This window comes from Pipistrellus kuhlii, unplaced genomic scaffold, assembly GCF_014108245.1.
Source record: "Pipistrellus kuhlii isolate mPipKuh1 unplaced genomic scaffold, mPipKuh1.p scaffold_m20_p_13, whole genome shotgun sequence".
Lineage (NCBI taxonomy): Eukaryota > Metazoa > Chordata > Mammalia > Chiroptera > Vespertilionidae > Pipistrellus > Pipistrellus kuhlii.
The window spans coordinates 13,187,550-13,205,040 of record NW_023425438.1 but is presented as its reverse complement, the minus strand read 5'-3'; the positions used below and the strand labels follow the sequence as shown (position 1 = coordinate 13,205,040).

Below are 17,491 nucleotides of genomic sequence, written 5' to 3'. Positions count from 1 at the left end.
AGTCCTGAGTGGAGACAGGGTGCTGATCCTAGTATCGAGTGAGGACTGTGGTTCTAATCCCTAGTCTGCTTGGGCACCAGTATCACCTGCAGTGTTTTTTAAAATTACATGTATGTAATATGTGTGTGTATTTATTTATTTATAAATATATATGATATACTATATATTCTACATGGTGTATTATATTATACTAGAGGCCCAGTGCATGAATTCGTGCACCAGTGTGGCCCCTTGTCCTGGCCTGTGGGACTGAGCTGAAACTGGCTCTCCAACATTCCCCTAGGGGCCCTAGATTGTGAGAGGGTGCCGGCCAAGCCAAGCGGGTGCATCTGCTCTGCTCTGCTCAGCTCCAATATAGGTTCTGTGCAGGGAGCATGGGCCCAGGATCGCTACAAGAGGCCAGAAGTCCCAAATTGTTTATATGACGCATCCAAACTTTAAAATATTGGGCACTAGTTCAAAAATGTTTCCAACACTGTGAGTGCTAGAGTTCAAGTCTACAAGGCAAATTTGGCCAATGGGTGTCTCCTCTGTGACTGCTGATTGCAAGTGCTTTAAGATGGAGAGTGATGTGGCCAGGGCTGCGCTTAGATAGGTTCTGACTGCAGTAGTGTCCGGATGGCCTGTGGGAGACTGGAGGCTGGAGACCAGGAGACTTCTGCTGGCCTTGGCGAGAGAATGTCCACATAAACCCCAGGTGGCAGGAGAGATGGAGAAGGGCAGGGCCATTGGGAAGGCAGAGTTGCAGGACTTGATTAGATATGAGGATGAGGGGGAGCTGGCTATTGAGGATGACCTCACAGATTTCTAACCCGGTGACTGGGTAACTGGTGGTGACATTCATGGGGATCATGAATACAGGAGCAGAAGCATGTCTTAAAAAAAATAATAATATATAGATAGATAGATAGATAGATAGATATAGATAGATATAGATTGATTGATTGATTTCAGAAAGGAAGGGAGAGGGAGAGGGAGATAGAAACATCAATGATGAGAGAGAATCATTGATCGGCTGCCTCCTGCACTCCCCCTACTGAGGATTGAGCCTGCAACCAGAGCATATGCCTTTGATTGGAATTGAACCCGGGACCCTTCAGTCCATAGGCTGACATTCTATCCACTGAACAAAACCAGCTAGGGCCAGAAGCATGTCTTAAGGTTCCGGACAAGCAGACTAGGTGCCCCCGGGTCAGCCAGCAGACCACACGCCACAGGCCCCACAGGAATATGGGCTCTGAAGTCAGGCAAAGCTTAGCCGGCTTTCTAAAACTCAGATCGCCCAGGATAGTGTCTGCTCAAACACCTTCCCATTGTCTAACGGAAGGTCAGGCTCCTCCTTCTAGTAATCCCCGCCAGCCACGCTGGGCCGTGCTCAGCACGAGCCTGCTCTCCAGCTCCTGAGCAGCTGGGAGCCCGGAGTGAGCCATGCCTCTGCTCTTGCTGGTCCTTGGATGCAGTGCCCTTCCGCATCCCTCTGTATGTTTGGAAAATTCCTACTCCTTCCCACTCCACATCTCAGCTTGGAAGCCTTTGCTGGCCCCTCCCTCTTTGTTCCATCCCTGAACTTTATGTGCCCGGATTTCCTGTCTGTAAACTCCCGGAAGCAGTGCCCACATCTTACTTAACTTCGCTGCACCAGTCCTCAGCACGCCTCTAGCAGATATGAGATGCTCATTTCGTGTTTAAAGAAGGAAGAGGTCCCCTCTCCAGGAGGAAAATGCAAGGCTGGCTGGAGGGATACCTCTCCCTTCCCCAGGGATCATCCCGCTCCCACTCTCCTTACAGCCGAAGAGCGAGTCCCCGGTGCTCACCTTGCCTCTCTCCTTTCTTTGCAGCTGGGGTATGGCCGTCAATGTGTACTCCACATCCGTGACCAGTGAGAATCTGAGTCGCCATGATATGCTTGCGTGGGTCAATGATTCCCTGCACCTCAACTATACCAAGATAGAACAGCTCTGCTCAGGTGCGAGGCTGGGGCCGGGGGAAATGGGCCCTGCTGGAGGGAAGGCGGGAGGCAAAACAGACACAGCAGAAACCGTAGCTTGTGATCAGGGTTAAGGAGGAGAGCTGCAGAGCCCTGGCTAGTCAGTGTTTGGAGCTGAAGGGCCTCCACCGATGGGGAAGAGCAGGAGGGGCACAGTCAAGGGCTGCAGGAGGGGTGGGCAGTGGGAACAGGCAGTGAAACCAGAGGCTAACAGCAGGCGGTCCAGCCACTCTGAGGTCCAGCCTCAGCTCTTCTTGTAGTGCAACCCTGGGCAAGGCACTACACCTCTCTAGGCCTCAGTTTCCCCGTCTGTAAAATGGAGATAACATCACTTATCTCACTAGGATCACTGTGAAGTTAGATTACATAATGTAGTGTTTGCCGTGGTGCTGGCACACAATTGCATCAATAAGTAGTCATTGCTCTTATTCTTGGAACGCAGTGTCTGTCCTGCAACTAGGACTGGCCACGCCCCAGAACAAGGAGAGAAATGAGGAGCTGGGTAGTTTGGGGGAGCAGGCCGGCAGAGGGGCTGGCTGAAGGGAAAGCAAGCAGCCTCGGCAGGGGAGTGGTCTGGACCCCTCGGTCAGCCCTGCTTCTCCTCAGGGGCAGCCTACTGCCAGTTCATGGACATGCTCTTCCCGGGCTGCGTGCACTTGAGGAAGGTGAAGTTCCAGGCCAAGCTAGAGCACGAGTACATCCAAAACTTCAAGGTGCTGCAAGCGGCTTTTAAGAAGATGGGTGTTGACAAAGTAGGTGCCGGGGCTCCCGGGGCCCTGAGGAGCTGTGTGACCTTGGGGAAGAAGACGGCCCGCCCACAGGGCCAAGGGCCATTCCATCTGCGCCTCTCTCCACCCCTCTGCTCTCCGAGGGATGTCCCCCCCAGCTCAAGGCTCAGTGGGAAACCCCACATTCTTCACATCCCATCCCAATGACATTCCCGTTCCTTCCTCCTCTCTGGACCATAGCCACCCATTGAGGCTAGGTACTCCTATCCATTCCTTTCCAAGGGCCCAAGAGAAGGCTCTTGCTCAATCTGCTGCCTCGATGGCCCCAGGCCCCTGTTCCAGCAGCCCCCACCCCACATGGAGGCAGCAGCACCACGGCACTCCCCCCCAGTTTCTCCTGTGCCTGGAGGAAGGCTGTCTCTGGATCCCGTGCCTGCCAGCCGGGCCTGCAGCCCACCCTGTGTCCTGGCTCCATGGGAGGGCCAGGTGGAGGAGCTGTAGGCCACTGCAGCCAGGGGCGGGCTCTCCTGAGAGCAGTGGCCCTCACAGAGGAAGGCAGCCCTCCATGCAGGTGGCTAAAGTTCTCTGCTTATGTGGTCTGTTTCAGATAATTCCTGTAGAGAAATTAGTGAAAGGAAAATTCCAAGATAATTTTGAGTTTATTCAGTGGTTTAAGAAATTCTTTGACGCAAACTATGATGGAAAGGAATACAACCCTCTGCTGGCGCGGCAGGGCCAGGACGTAGCACCACCTCCTAACCCAGGTGATCAGATCTTCAACAAATCCAAGAAACTCATTGGCACAGCAGGTAACATGCTGGGGGAGGGAGTGTGTGGGGCCGGGCCAGCCAGGGGTGCCTCCTGGGCCACCCGCCCGGCCCTGCCAGCCTAGAGGAGACTGTTATCACGGAGTTCAGATGACGCCGCCTGCTGCCCCCTTAGACCAGGGGGAGTCACAGCAGGGAGGAGAGGGCTCCAAAGATGGCCACCAAAGGAGAGCCACTGGCACCAGCCGAGGTGGCAGCTGGCGGTGGGGGGCCCAGGGCCATACCTTCTGTAGCTGAGCTAACAGGTTTGCCTCGAGATGACGGGGCAGCACGTGGCATGGTTCCTCAGTCCAGGTCCATCCAGGCCAAGGGCCTGGTGCCAGCACTACCCATCCTTCTTGCCCCCTGCCCACTGGATGCCCAGGGAAGGGACTTAGCCAAGCTTGGTCATATCTTCCCCCATTCCAAAGGCCCATAGTCCTAAGTCCTCAGGAGACCAGCCTCTGGAAACAAGGCTTTGTCTGGGTTCTAGAGAAGAAGGGAAAGAAGCAGAGGGCCTTTGGGGGACGGGAGGGAAGGGAGAGAAAGGGAGAGGAGCGGCCCCAGCCCGCATCTGAACCCGTCATAGCAGAGCCCTCCTGTTTGCGCTGCTGCCCCGCCTGGGCCTGGCCCACTCGCCTGCTTGCTTTGCGTTAGAAGCAGTGGCTCTGCCTAGGGAGCTGCCCCAGCTGGAGGGCAAGAGCCACAGCATGCTCGTCCCGAGGCAGGCAGCCGGGAGGGCAGGGCAGCTCTCTCTTCTGTCCTCCAGTCCCCATGTGGAGAGTGGCTTTGGGCTGCCAGGAGAACTAGATCGAGACCCTGCCCCAGCTGCTTTTCCCCGGGCTTCAGCTGTTAGCACAAGAGGCACCAGCCCTCCCAGCCCCACTTCCCCAGTTCCCTGTTCCGGTTTCCCTCGTGTCTCCCTCCGCCAGCTCCCCTCCCTCCCCACACCTCACCTTCCTCAGTTCCCTGTGGTCCCTGCTCTCTCAGGCTTGCAAGGGCTGTCCAGCTGCTGTGGTGTCATGTGTGGCCGTGGCTTGAGGCCTAGATGTAGAGGCCCCGAGGGGGAGAGGAGAGGAGGGCAGACTACCTGCCTTTGGCAGGGGCCTGCTGCACACTCGTCACACCAGGCCGGCTCCTGCCACCTGAGCTATGGGCTCACATGGCCCCTCCGAATTCCCTCCTCTGCGCAGTTCCACAGAGGACATCCCCCACAGGCCCCAAAAACATGCAGACCTCTGGCCGACTGAGCAACGTGGCCCCACCCTGCATCCTCCGGAAGAACCCCCCGTCGGCCCGAAATGGTGGCCATGAGACTGACGCCCAAATCCTTGAACTCAACCAGCAGGTGAGTGGGGTGGGCAGGGGGAGCTGCCTCAACAGCCAGGCCCGCGGGTGTCCGGGTGGGAAGGGGAGCCTGGGCGCGACGTCTGGCTGGAGCACCACCTTCGCCCGCACAGCTGTTGGATTTGAAGCTGACAGTGGACGGGCTGGAGAAGGAGCGTGACTTCTACTTCAGCAAACTCCGAGACATCGAGCTCATCTGCCAGGAACACGAAAGCGAGAACAGCCCTGTCATCTCGGGCATCATTGGCATTCTCTATGCCACCGAGGTGAGCTCTGCCTTCACCCGCGAATGTCCCAGGCCCACCAGGCTCTCCCCTAGGCCCACCAGGCCCTCCCCAATCCTGCCTGCCCTAAGACGGGAGGAGACAGGACCCGAAGGAACCTTGGAGAACTTGGACGGCGAGGACAGCGAGCTGCAGTCACAAGCCCCCAGTCACAGAGCGTTAGCAGGGAAAGGAGGACTAGAACCCTTGCTCCCAAGCTACCTATACAACCCACACTTGCGCCAGCCTGCCCGGCTCACCCTGCCCTCTCCCTCCCCCCTCCAGGAAGGCTTTGCACCCCCTGAGGACGACGAGATTGAGGAACACCAACAAGAAGACCAGGACGAGTACTGAGGGCGGCTCCAGCCCTGGCTGACTGCACGCCCCCACCCACGCCCACCCCACATTATAATCCTTCCTTAGAACATCGGCGGTGCTTGGTGTCAGTGCCGCAGCATTGGGGAGTCAGGCGAGGGGCTGGAGGGGATGGGGCAGATGGGCAGGCAGAGGCCCCGCACTGCCCACTCCCCACCCCTATTTATTTCCGTTGTCTCTGCTGTTTCGGCCAACACACCCCAGGGTGCTGCGCCACCCGCCCCCGCCAGCCGCCTGCTCCCCTGACAGCCAGCAGCTGTATATTTGACAAAGTCATTGGTATATTTTTACTTACTGGATTTTCCTTGCACTTTACCTGTTCCTCCCCCAGGGCTCACAGCACGGGCTCCAGGGCACTCTGCCTGGCTTGGCTCCCCTTCCCCACTGCCGGGCCATGGCAGGACTCACACTTCTTATTTATTTTGTCTTTTGACTCCCCAGTAGTTGAGGGGAAGGCTGATGTCAGGAGAGGGAGAGGGGGAATGAGGAGGGGTGCCTTAGGCCTCGGTGGTCAGGGAGAGGGAGGGGAGCATGTGAGGGATGAAAATGACCTCCTGGCACCAGGCTCACCCACCCTGGGCCCCTTCCCCCAGCCCCAAAGCCCAACACTGCCCCGAGGCCCCCAGCCACTCCCTCCACAGCCTGTTCATACCACACAGACTCTGCCCTGACCCTCCTGTACGTCTGCCTCCCATCCACCCACCTCCCCCACCCCTGCCTCCCTGGGCCACCAGCCTGTGTATGTGTTCACTTTTATTTAAATAAACTCGTGTGGTAAAAGTCCATGCCGTGTCTCCCTCAACTGAGCTACAGCCTGGGTCTCAAAGCTTGGCTCCCCTCCCAGAGCCACGGCCTGAGCACACACAGCACCTCGGTGGCCTTCCCTCACGTCTGCACGCCACCGCCGGCTCTTGGCCTCCGCGCCCAGCTCCGACCCAGCCCCGTCTCCCCACACTGATGCTGGGCTCTAAGACATAGAAGCCCACCCAGTCCCTGAGGAGGAACAAGGTTTGGAGCCCTGGTGCTGAGGATACGGGCGAGGAGGGGGTGGGGGGTAACAGGGTGGCCTGGCCAACCGGCCAGTTAGACTCCATGTTGTCCCCCACCCTTTGTCAAGGCTCACACACCTCAGAACAGTGACCCAGCTGGGAACAAGGGCTCATCTGACAGAAAGCTGAGTGGGTTACAAAGAGTAAGCAACTCTGAGCACTGAAGTCCAGAGGACAGCAGTGCCCATGTGGTTCCTTCTGTAGAACAAGGTCTTATGGGAACCACGGTCAAGAAGCTTTCACATGATCCACACAGCCCTGCCTGCCTGGTGTGTGTCCCAGCAAAGGGCCACACCAACCAATGTCCTGCAAGTCCAACAAGCGCAACCAGGCCCATTCAAATGAAGCCTTGCCGTCATGGAGAGCAGCGCCGTCATTTACTGAGGAAGGGACCAAAGCCCACATGGGACATGACTCATTCAAGGTGGTAAAAACCTGGACTAGAATTCACACCTCCAGATTCATGGTTGAGTACTCATCCCCACAGACCATCGAGGTATTACCCCAGAATGTTCCTCTAGGTTCAGGCTAGTCCCGGGAACTGTTTCTTCACCTTCCTGAGAGTGACTGAGATACAGTTGGGGCTGTTTCTTCTGTGCCCAGCTCCATGACCCTCTTCCAGAGGACCCCCATTTCTCTAATTGCTCCAGATAGAAGCCTAAGATAAGCAACTCTTGCCTGCTCGTTCCACATGTACTTCTCCTCCTTTTATTTATTTATTTTAATATTTTTTCTTATTTTTAACAAAGGGGAAGGGAGAGGGACAGAGAGTTAGAAACATCAATCAGATGCCTCCTGCATACTCCCCATTGGGTATGTGCCTGAAACCAAGGTAGATGCCCTTGACAGGAATCAAACCTGAGACTCTTGAGTCTGCAGGCCAAAACTCTATCCACAGAGCCAAACCAATTAGGGCCTCCTACTCCTCCTTTTGACTCCCATCCCACATACAGACACTTCTGGCTTAATCTCTTTTTCTCCTCTAACAAGTTCATTTGCCTGCTTTTATTTATCTTTTTTTAAAAATATATTTTTATTGATTTCAGAGAGGAAGGGAGAGGGAGAGAGAGAGAGAAACATCAATGATGAGAAAGAACCTTGATTGGCTGTGTCCTGCATGCCCCACACTGGGGATCAAGCCCACAACCCAGGCATGTGCCCTGACTGGGAATGGCCTGACCTCTTGGTTCATAGGTCAACACTCAACCACTGAGCCATTGAGTCTGGGCTGCTTTTATTGATCTTTGTGATTTTTTAATCCCTTGCCTCATTTTAAAAGGCTTTTCCTCCTTTATAGTATCCCAAGTAGATACTATAAAAGGATACAGTAGTTGTTCTGCGTTGTTCAATGTTCATCTTCAGGCCTAGACCTCACCCTGATGATAAAGTAGGTGTGGTAGGCAGAATAATGCCTCCTCCCAAAGATGTCCACATAATTCCCAGAACCTGCCAATGTGTTAGGCTGCACAGCAAAGGGGAATTAAGGTTGTAGATAGAATTAAGTGGCTAATTAGTTGACCTGAAAACCAGGAGAGAATCCTGGGTCATCTAGGTATGAATCTTATCCTCAAATGTAGGAACGTATACAAAATAGAACATTTCCTTAATTGTGATAAATTACTTTCATTTCGCCTTCCCTCGCCCTCCCGTGCTGGGAAGCTTCAAGCTTTGTGGTCTCACATTAAATTACAAGCAAGATAGGAGGCCTTCCAGGGACAGTGAATGTCTGAGCCATAGCCTGTTGGAGTGGTTCATCAGGTCTATGGTTTTTGATCACTTCTCTGCCACATCTGGGACTTGGGACTGACTGCAGCCGGAGCCAGAGCGCTTCTTTTCCATAGTCTGCAAGAGGAAACCCAGCCCTGGCTGTTCCGGAGCCCCAGACTTTTCTCTGCCTCCTGTCAAAAGAACTCTCCACTCTCCCCCCTCCAAAAAAGTGCCTCTTCCCTCAAAGCTCCATCCTCTTCCCAGTTCCCGCACAATAGGTTTTTACAGCCCATTAAACTCAAAGCTTAATCACCAGCAACAGAACACACACACTTTCTTAGAGCGAAGGAAGCGTTTCATCTGCAAACTCTCCTGGAGGTAGAGAGAACCATTTCCATGCCATCCTTCTGGCACCACGGGAAAGAAAAACCGCATCAGCTAAATACACACAGTAGGCGCTCCAGGACAGTTCGCTAAACGTAATAGTAACCTCAGTCTCGACATCTTTGGAAGTTCGTTGCTGCGAAGGAGCCCAGACGTACACCCTCCCTCCCCACAACCCCTTGCACCACCCTCACACCACCCTCGCTAGCAATAACCTGGCGAAACCGAAAGACTACAACTCCCAGGCTGCCTTGGGGCGGCGTCACGCGCCGCGAGGCTCTGCCAAGAGACGTGGCAGAGTGCGGCGCGTGCACACCCACCGGAAAGCCCGGGGAGGTGGCCGGCGCGGCGGGAGGGTGGGAGCCATGGCGGCGATCGCGGTGGGTGCGGGTGCCGGGCGCTGGGAGGTGGTGAAGAAGGGGCGGCGGCCGGGAGCCACCGGCGGCGGGCGCGGCGGCGGAGCGGACCGCCGGACCCTCGGGGAGGCGAACGGAGTGTGGAAATACGACCTGACCCGTGAGTACCCACCCGGCCCGTAGCCGCCGCCCGGACCGGGCTTGCCCCTCCCGGGGCTGCCGAGCCGCGGACCTCCCCGGGCTCCTCCGGGCGCAGGCCGTCCTGCCGACCGATCGGCGCCTCCGGTTCGGCGGGCGCTACCCTTGCCTGGTCTCTTGAGTCTCACACATGGCAGACGACGTGAGGGAGGTGGCCGTCCTGGCTTCGCAGCGGGGTAAACTGAGGCCCCGTGGAGTTAGATGCCTGGCCCAGAGCCACCTGTCAGAGGGGACGAGGATTCTGGTCTGGACGCCAGGCTCACCGCACCCACCCGACCAGCTGTTGCCGGGCCCTAGCCTGGCCGGCCTCTCTGGGCAGGTGTCCCAGAGCTGGGGAGAGGCATGCTTGTTCATTATGTAAGGTGCCCCCCTTACCCCCCCCCCACCGAAGGAGCCAGCAGGTGGGGTGAGGGGAGGGCGGACAGGAGGCCCCGCCGCGGGAGCAATGCCCACCGCGCGCTAGACACCCGCCGCCGAGCCTTAACTCTCTGTGGCGCCTGTTCCCGCAAACCTCCCAGAGGCGTGGAGCACGCCTGCCACTTGTTGATTAGGGAGTTGTCACATCTGAACCAAGATGGAAAAATCCTGCCCTCCCAGACTCCTCGTCTCTCACCAAAGAAGCCAGCCCTCTGGCCCCCACCCCTCCACTAGTTCCCCATCCTCCGATTTAGTGGCAAACGCCTCACCTCTGCGAAAGGCCCCGGGAACCCGCGCTGTAGGGACTGCAAGGAGCAGCAGGTGGGCTCAGGCTCGCTGGCCTGCTCCCTCCGCAGGACAGACAGCAGGGAGGGGCTTTGGAGGTGAATTAGGTGCCAGGTGGGAGAAGGGACCCCTGTTCCCTTGAGGTCCTCCTGACTGCCTCTTTCACTGCTTATCGCCACTTCAGCTCCCATCCAGACGACAACCACCCTTTATGAGCGGGGCTTTGAGAAAATCAAGAAGAAGCAGAATAAGGAGCAGGTTCCGCCCCCCGCCGCAGAGCCTAAGAAACCCTCCAACAAGAAGCAGACGAAGAAGATGGCGACCCTCAGCAACCAAAGCCAGAAGCAGGGCCGCTTCCGCAGCCTGGAGGAGGCCCTGAAAGCTGTGAGTACGCCTTGCCCTTAGGTGGGGGGCGGTGGGGAGGAGGGAGCGAGGACCTGAGTGTGAAGACGAAAAGGGGCGGAGGACAGGCAGCTGGTAGCTGATGGGACGCTGTTGGCAGAGAGGAGGCATTCGGGGAAGGATGGAACCCCAAGGAGTAGAATGTTTGCTCTCAGGATAAAAGGACATGAGAAGCTCAGGGGAAACATGGGTTAGTGAGAAGAGAGCCTTGAAGCCCAGAGGGGGAGGGAGAGGTGAGAGAAACCGCTTGTTTCCTCGCCCCTGGGAGCGCCTTGCCTTTTGTGTTTCCCCTTGGACGCATGAAGGTCCTAAGAGTGCTGGTCCTGGGGGTCAGCAATGCCAGTTGTCCCAAACGTTCCAAAGATCTGGAGTCAGCAGACTTGCGGCACTCCGCATCCTTACGTCCAAAAGCAGAAACCTTTTGCTCCTCCTCCCGCAACTGACCCTGTGGGGCCTGTGTCCCTGGCAGCTGGACGTGGCAGCCCTGCAGAAGGAACTGGACAAGAGCCAGAGCGTGTTCTCTGGGAACCCATCCGTGTGGTTGAAGGACCTGGCCAGCTATCTCAACTACAAGCTCCAAGCCCCCCTGAGTGAGCCCACGCTAAGCCAGCATACTCACGGTGGGTTCTCACAACTCCCTCAAGCTCAGACAAGTTCAAGAAAGTTCTGACATGGTTGTGCGTAAGCACATTACTTAGTAACAGCCCCAGTGCTCCCCGCTGCCCTGATCTACATGGGTGGAGCTGTTCTCAAACCATCATGATGTGAACGTTTCTGGGCCTTGTAGGGGTAGGGAGGGTGCCAGCCTCCGTGTGGATCGGTCTCGGAGCACACCTGTGTGCTCAGCTGGCAGAGGCTTCGGGTCCCAGCACTCATGTGGAGGCCTATTGCCCAGATTACCCCTACAGCCTGGTGAGCCGTGAGCTGCGTGGGATCATCCGAGGGCTGCTGGCGAAGGCGGGGTCCCTGGAGCTCTTTTTTGACCACTGTCTGTTCACCATGCTGCAAGAGCTGGACAAGACTCCAGGTGAGGGGCCGTGACGGGGAGCCAGCCCCATCCTGGGGGCCTGTTTCCTTTTTTCTTGCTTCAAAAGTGCTGGGTTGTTTCCAGGAGAGAAACATGCTAACTCTGACACTTTTGGAAAGGGGGGAGGAAGTTAGGAGTTGTTGGCCCGAGTTCTGGGCTTACAGCTGCCAATTGGGAGATTTCCAGTTTTAGATGTGTGTTCCTATGTGTGGGTATAAGAGTATGTGTCTCTCCAGGGGAGTCGCTCCATGGCTATCGAATCTGTATCCAGGCCATTCTGCAAGACAAGCCCAAGATTGCCACCATGAACCTGGGCAAGGTGAGCTCAGGGTGGTGGTAGGAATACCAGGAGGCTAGGACTGGGCCGGTCGGGAAGAATCTACCCTGCTGGATCCAGTCAAGGGCTAGCAGAACACCCTGTGAGACAAATCATGACAGCTGACACTGTTGGCACTTATTTGTGTGTCTGCTTTTTATATATTTATACACACACACACACACACAGCAAGCACTGCGGTTATTCTCATTTTATAGATGAGAAAGTTGAACCACAAAGGTTCATTCCTAGAGTCAGTAAACTAGTAAGTGGCAAATATGGGTGAAGGCCCACGCCTTGAGTCACTACACCACACTACCATGGTGCTCCACTGTCCCAGGTGACAGTTGTTCCTGCCTCATTTTGGGGGTGCTTCTGATGCTTTGCCCTATCCCAGCCTACCTCTCTCACTTGGCTCCTCTAGTTCCTGGAACTGCTGAGGTCCCACCAGAATCGACCAGCAAAGTGTCTGACCATCATGTGGGCCCTGGGTCAAGCAGGTTTTGCCAGCCTCACCGAGGGGCTGAAAGGTAATAAGGCAGTGGGGAGGAGAGGTGTGCTTGGAGCCAGGAAACTTCTCTGTAATGTCCTCCCTGATCTGAGCCTGAGGCTTCCTCCCTGATCTTTGTCTCTGCAGTGTGGCTGGGGATCATGCTGCCTGTGCTGGGCATTAAGTCCTTGTCCCCCTTCGCCATTGCATACCTGGACAGGCTGCTCCGGTGAGTAAAGGGAGATGGGAAGGGAAGGGCCCAGGAGTCTCCAAGTAGCTATTTCAGTAAAATGAGATGCTGGGATCTGGTCTCTATAGAGACCAGGACCAGCTCCTCCCAGCTCAGAATGTGATGGTGAAGAAGGAAGGGGAAGGAACCATTAAGGGGTGAGGTGTGGGGTAGAGTCTATGCCCTTTTCCCAGGTGTTGGTCTTAGCTGGGATGACGGCCTAGTTGGTGGTCCCCAACAAGCCTTTCTTCCCTCCACAGGATGCACCCCAACCTCACCAAGGGCTTTGGCATGATTGGCCCCAAGGACCTCTTCCCACTTTTGGACTTTGCCTATATGCCCAACAACTCCCTGACACCCAGGTAGGGCCGCCCTGGGACATACCTGCTGTGAAGGATCCCAGCAGGGGTCCCTTCCTCAGCCACCCTAAATCTAAGATTCTCAACCTGCAAGTTCAAGGGATCAGTAAACGCCCTGAAACTTTATGGACCCTTGAGTGTGATTGGCGTGTGGGTATTTTCCTCGGGAGAGGATCTGTGACTTGCAGCACATTTTCCAAGGAGTCTCTAAATCTAAAAAAGATTCAGAGCCGTTACAAGGTTCTTAGACTCCCATCTTCGGGCGGGGTGTGGGCTCTAAGGCAGGCAAAAGGGACACAATGCAGAGCTCCCTTTAGAGCTGTGCCTGGCTCTCCTTCCCACCCCCACCCCAGCCTGCAGGAGCAGCTGTGTCAGCTCTATCCCCGATTGAAGGTGCTGGCATTTGGGGCAAAGCCGGAATCCACCCTGCACACCTACTTCCCCTCCTTCCTGTCCAGAGCCACCCCTGACTGTCCTCCTAAGATGAGGAAAGAGGTGAGGAAATGGGGGGAGGCTCCTTTTTCCCTTCCAGGGATCAGCTGCAGGGGTCCCTGTCTGCACACCAAGGCCCTGTCTTCACGGACTCGCTTCCTGGACGTCCCTTAGCTCATTCCCAACAGCCTCCTGCCCCACTCTGTCATGTTCTGCCCTCAGAAGATCCGAGCTGGAAGGACAGCACGTTCAGGTCTGGCTGGTCTCTGATGTCTTCCCCCTCGCAGATGAGTGATCTTTGAGGTCAAGGTCTAGCTCAGGGCCCCAGCCTCCCCCTTTACAGCCTCTGAGATTTCTGGGGTCTGGCATGATTTGTCCGCCCCTTAGGGTGGCTGTGTTGCCTACATGGTCTCACTTCGGAGAAGGGGATTGCTTCTTAGCTCTCTCCCCTCCACCAGCCCCATGCCCCAGCGGCTCTCCTCTCTCCTGTCTCCTGTGCAGCTCCTGAGCAGCCTGACCGAATGCCTGACGGTGGACCCCCTCAGTGCCGGTGTCTGGAGGCAGCTATACCCCAAGCACCTGCCACAATCCAGGCAGGTGGGGGAGGGGGCTGTCACCTACCGCTCATCCACACAGAAGAGCCTTAGTTTGGGCCTCCCAGCTTGTCCCTGTCCTAGAAGCAGAAGGGGAACACCTGTTACTGTTTCGGGGCTCATGCCTCCAAGTTGCGTGTGGCTCTTAGGAAGCAGTCCCTGTGCGGGGCAGGGGGAGGGGTGCAGTCTTCAGCCAGAGGCAGCCAGGGGCCTAATGGAGGAGGGGAAGGGCCAAGTGGGCCGCTGATTGGAAGGGTTGTGTTTTCCCCACAGCCTGCTGCTGGAGCATTTGCTCAGGTCCTGGGAGCGGATTCCCAAGAAGGTGAGGAGCTGGAAGGACATGGCAGGCTGAGCCTCGTCTGGGTTCTGGGTTCGTACCCCAGCACTGTCCCCCTCCCCTGAGAAGGCGCTCTGCCAGTACATTTGGCCTGGAAAATGGAGCATGGTGGAGGGTTCCCTCACAGGCCACAGCTTATGCTCTCAACCCAGATGTCTCTCACCTTCTAGGCACAGAAGTCTTTGCAAGAAACCATTGAATCCTTCAAGCTTACCAACCAGGAGCTGCTGAGGAAAGGCAGCTGTAATAACCAGGATGTCATCACCTGTGACACAGCCTGCAAGGTGCCAGCACCGGCCCTCCCCAACCCACACGCTGTTCTGCATCCCTGTGTTGGCACACCCTGGTTGTGCCTGTATCACATTCCTGCCCCACCTATCCCGGGAGCCCCCACTGCCTCGGGTATGGTGAGGGCTGGCCCCTCTCCCTTCTGACTGCGCTCCTACCCCCTTTCCTCCTAGGGCCTGTTGCAGCAGGCTCGGGGTTTCCGGCTGCCCTGGACACGGCTGCTCCTGTTGGTGCTGATCTTTGCCATAGGTCTCCTGTGCCACGACTTCCGGTCACACAGCTCTTTCCAGGGTAAGCAGGGATTGGCGGGCAAGGCAGGTCGCATGGGGGTGGGTCATAGAGCTAGCTGTAGCATCCCTGTCCCCAGCACATAGCTCTGCCCTGATGCTGCAAAAACAAACACTTTTCAGACAGATGTTTGTGTCCACAACTGTGACATTACCACTTCAGATTGGGGGCCAGTGCTTTGCAGAGTAGAAGTGCTTGCGTGTTCATGGTCTTCTTTAAGTGGGTGATACCTCCTTTATGATTTTTTAGTAAATTGAGGCTCAGAAAGATTTATCAGTTAGTATGAGATCACAGCTGGTCAGCAGAAAGAAGCCCTGTGAACACACGAAGGTCAACCCCATCTCTCACTGGGCCTGCTCGGGGGGCTGTAGTGTCTGCCTGCCCACTCCCTGTCCCCCCACCTCCCAGCTCACCAGAGACCCCCTTTACTCAGACTCCCTTTCTGGCCGGTTGCTTCAATCATCGGGCTTCTTGCCTGCTGGCCAACAAGCATGTGCCAAGATCTACTCCTACAGCTGGCAAGGCTACAGGTGAGCACCTCGCAGGGAGGGGGGAGAGATGGATGGGTGTTCAGGGTGGCGATGGCATTGACAGTCAGTGGGAATAAGTATGGTTTTCCTTTTCCAAGGCCTCCCTTCCCCAACTCTGGGGAGCCGAGCTGCCTGAGGAAACTCAGCCCTCCTCTCTCCTGTCCTCTGCAGCTGGCTGGAGGAGACGCTGCCGGCCTGGGGCTCTCACCTGCTGACTGTGGTGAGGCCCGGCCTGCAGCTCGCCTGGACCCCCATCAATGCCACAGTCAGCTTCCTTTCCGCCCACGGTGCCTCCCACCTTGTCTGTTTGGGTGACAGCCTCGCCAGCCTCTCCCAGAGGGTAAGCCAGAGACGGGCTGGTCGCCCCAGCAGCTGAGTTCTTAGGAAGGAACAGCCCCACATGGACTGGGTCCTCAGGGCCAGGGTGCATTCGGGGGCATCCTAACTCCATTCATTCTCCGTGCTCCAGATCCAGCTCCCTGATGTCCTGAACCAGCTCCTCCATTCTCTGAGGGAGCTGCTCCTGCTGCTGCACCACAGCGTGCTGTTGCCATTGTGGCACCTGCTGCTTGAGGCCCTGGCCCAGGCCCAGCAGCACTGCCACCAGGTGTGCAGGTGAGACCCTCAGTCAGGGCTCCAACAGGAGCCCCAGTGGCCCCCCCGCCCTTTTTCCAGGGACAAGGCTTCTCTGTTCAGTCTCTCTGCCCTGCCCCTTGCTCCTCCCTTGGTCTCTGTGGAAGGTGGTTGTGGGTCTGAGTTGCAGCCTTGTGGCTTGACACAAGTGCGCACCACGACTTCCCAAGTCCCACAGATGTTCTGCTTTCCTCCCAGAGGTCCGGTGACCTGGGACTGCGTGAAGACACAGCTCAGCGAGGCTGCCCACTGGACCTGGCTCTGCCTACAGGACATCACGGTGGCTTTCTTGGACTGGGCACTTGCTATGATATCCCAGCAATAGGCCCTGCCTCCTTGGCCACTAGCCTCTGTCTGAGACGGGCCATCTGAGACTGCGGGAGGCAGTTCTGCATGGATTCTTTTTTTACTTGGTGCCTGAGTTCTTCTTCTAGGCAAGTGGCCAGTTGTCACTTCCCCAATTTTTGGTGATGACTGAGCCCAGGGGTATCGCGGCGTCCTACCCACAATCCCACTGAGCACTTCTCTGTCCCTATTGCACATCGCTCCCAGCATCTGCCCTTGGGCGGTAGCCTCTCCAGCCTCCTCTCCCGTCTCCTGCCTTCATTTCACTCCTGAAGCCCCAACGCCTCATCCCCAAAGGTGGGTCTCCAGCGAGTGGCCTCTGCATTCTTCGATGAATGATTTCGCTCCCATACTTCAGCTGCAGCAGGAAGAGGAGAGAGGCCTCCAGGAGACTGACACCCCAGTGAGGAATTGCAGCTTCGCTTCTGCCCACATCCTGCACACGAGGGCTGGATGGAGAACCTCTGCCCTCAAATGCCCAGTGTAGGTCCTTCCAGGCCCCTCACTTCCCCCGCCATCGCGAACCTTTCTCCTCCCTGTCCCCCTTCAGTGCTGGGGGTGTGGAGGGCCTCTGCCTCCAAGTTCAGCTTCTCACTGTCGCCTACCCCTCCATCTGTCTGGGGAGCAGAGTCCAGTTGTGTGTGCCTTGGGCCCAGGGAACCTTCCAGCAGCCTGTTGGGTCAGGATTCAGTAGATGGCTCCTAGATATGCCTACAGGTGGAATAAAGGTCACAGATTTGATTTCTAGCTTTCCTCTGCCTCCTCATATAGGAATTCCCATAGCTGAGGACAGGATACAATTCAGGCACCTGCATATTCCCCTTGGCCCCTGCCCGCCTAAGGGTTGTAGCTACTGGTGGAAATTGAACTTCTGGTTAAAGAAAGCCCACACCCATCCTAAACTTCGGCCTATTGAGGGTCTGGAAATCTTTTGCTCCCCTAGACTCACTTGTCACTGTGATTCATGTCCCAGTTGTGATTTGCCTTGACAGCTTAAGTGATTTATGCTTGGAAACTCAGGGAAGAGTCTCCTAGGGGAATTCTTGGCCAGCAATCAGGTGTCTTCTTCCTTGCCAGGACCTTAATTTATTAATTGGTTTGTTTTTTAAGGCAGCAAGTGAACGATTTAGAACTCTTATGAGGCAGGATCAAGGGTTTATCACCAAAGTCCCCTTTAATTTTTGACTTGAGACTACCATAACTGCATTAACTCTCACCTCGAGTTTCCTGGAGTTTCCTGGATGTTTCAAAACACGCAGTAGGAGAGGTGCACTGCCCACTCACATTTTTGTTTCCTTGTTAGAATGTTACTTCTTGGGA

At 56.2% G+C, this 17,491-nt stretch overlaps 2 protein-coding genes across 7 annotated transcripts in view; both read left to right on the top strand.

The window, feature by feature from the left end:
• Positions 1–6,289, top strand: part of MAPRE3 (microtubule associated protein RP/EB family member 3) — a 38,455-nt gene extending 32,166 nt beyond the window's left edge. For 3 of the 5 annotated variants that reach the window (XM_036434981.2, XM_045580610.1, XM_045580609.1), the window contains exons 2-7: positions 1,839–1,966; positions 2,594–2,739; positions 3,323–3,524; positions 4,715–4,869; positions 4,982–5,134; positions 5,417–6,289. In XM_036434981.2, the coding sequence (XP_036290874.1) occupies positions 1,846–1,966; positions 2,594–2,739; positions 3,323–3,524; positions 4,715–4,869; positions 4,982–5,134; positions 5,417–5,485 (846 nt within the window). In that variant the 5' untranslated portion in view covers positions 1,839–1,845 and the 3' untranslated portion in view covers positions 5,486–6,289. Of the gene's footprint in view, positions 1–1,834; positions 1,967–2,593; positions 2,740–3,322; positions 3,525–4,714; positions 4,870–4,981; positions 5,135–5,416 lie in introns of all 5 variants that reach the window. The other 2 variants (XM_036434980.2, XM_045580608.1) reach the window with 2 other exon arrangements.
• Positions 6,290–8,961: 2,672 nt separating this feature from the next.
• Positions 8,962–16,918, top strand: TMEM214 (transmembrane protein 214). Of its 2 annotated transcripts, none has more exons than XM_036434977.2 (17): positions 8,962–9,162; positions 10,087–10,286; positions 10,774–10,924; positions 11,200–11,331; positions 11,568–11,650; positions 12,072–12,177; positions 12,285–12,366; positions 12,627–12,728; positions 13,079–13,220; positions 13,659–13,750; positions 14,024–14,072; positions 14,258–14,371; positions 14,549–14,666; positions 15,097–15,193; positions 15,365–15,533; positions 15,663–15,808; positions 16,025–16,918. In XM_036434977.2, the coding sequence occupies exons 1-17, from the start codon at positions 9,012–9,014 to the stop codon at positions 16,149–16,151; spliced, it is 2,061 nt and encodes a 686-aa protein (XP_036290870.1). In that variant the 5' UTR covers positions 8,962–9,011; the 3' UTR covers positions 16,152–16,918. The 2 variants fall into 2 exon arrangements, with proteins under 2 accessions (XP_036290870.1, XP_036290871.1); XM_036434978.2 differs by having other exon boundaries at positions 8,963–9,162; positions 15,669–15,808.
• Positions 16,919–17,491: the final 573 nt, after the last annotated feature.

What these genes read in the sequence shown, in the direction of transcription:
- TMEM214 (XM_036434977.2), top strand. Translation starts at nt 9,012, where the DNA reads ATGGCGGCGATCGCGGTGGGTGCGGGTGCCGGGCGCTGGGAGGTGGTG. An exon ending in GCTAAGCCAGCATACTCACG is followed by an intron (nt 10,925 to 11,199) that starts GTGGGTTCTCAC and finishes CCTATTGCCCAG; the next exon opens with ATTACCCCTACAGCCTGGTG. An exon ending in GGGAGCGGATTCCCAAGAAG is followed by an intron (nt 14,073 to 14,257) that starts GTGAGGAGCTGG and finishes CTCACCTTCTAG; the next exon opens with GCACAGAAGTCTTTGCAAGA.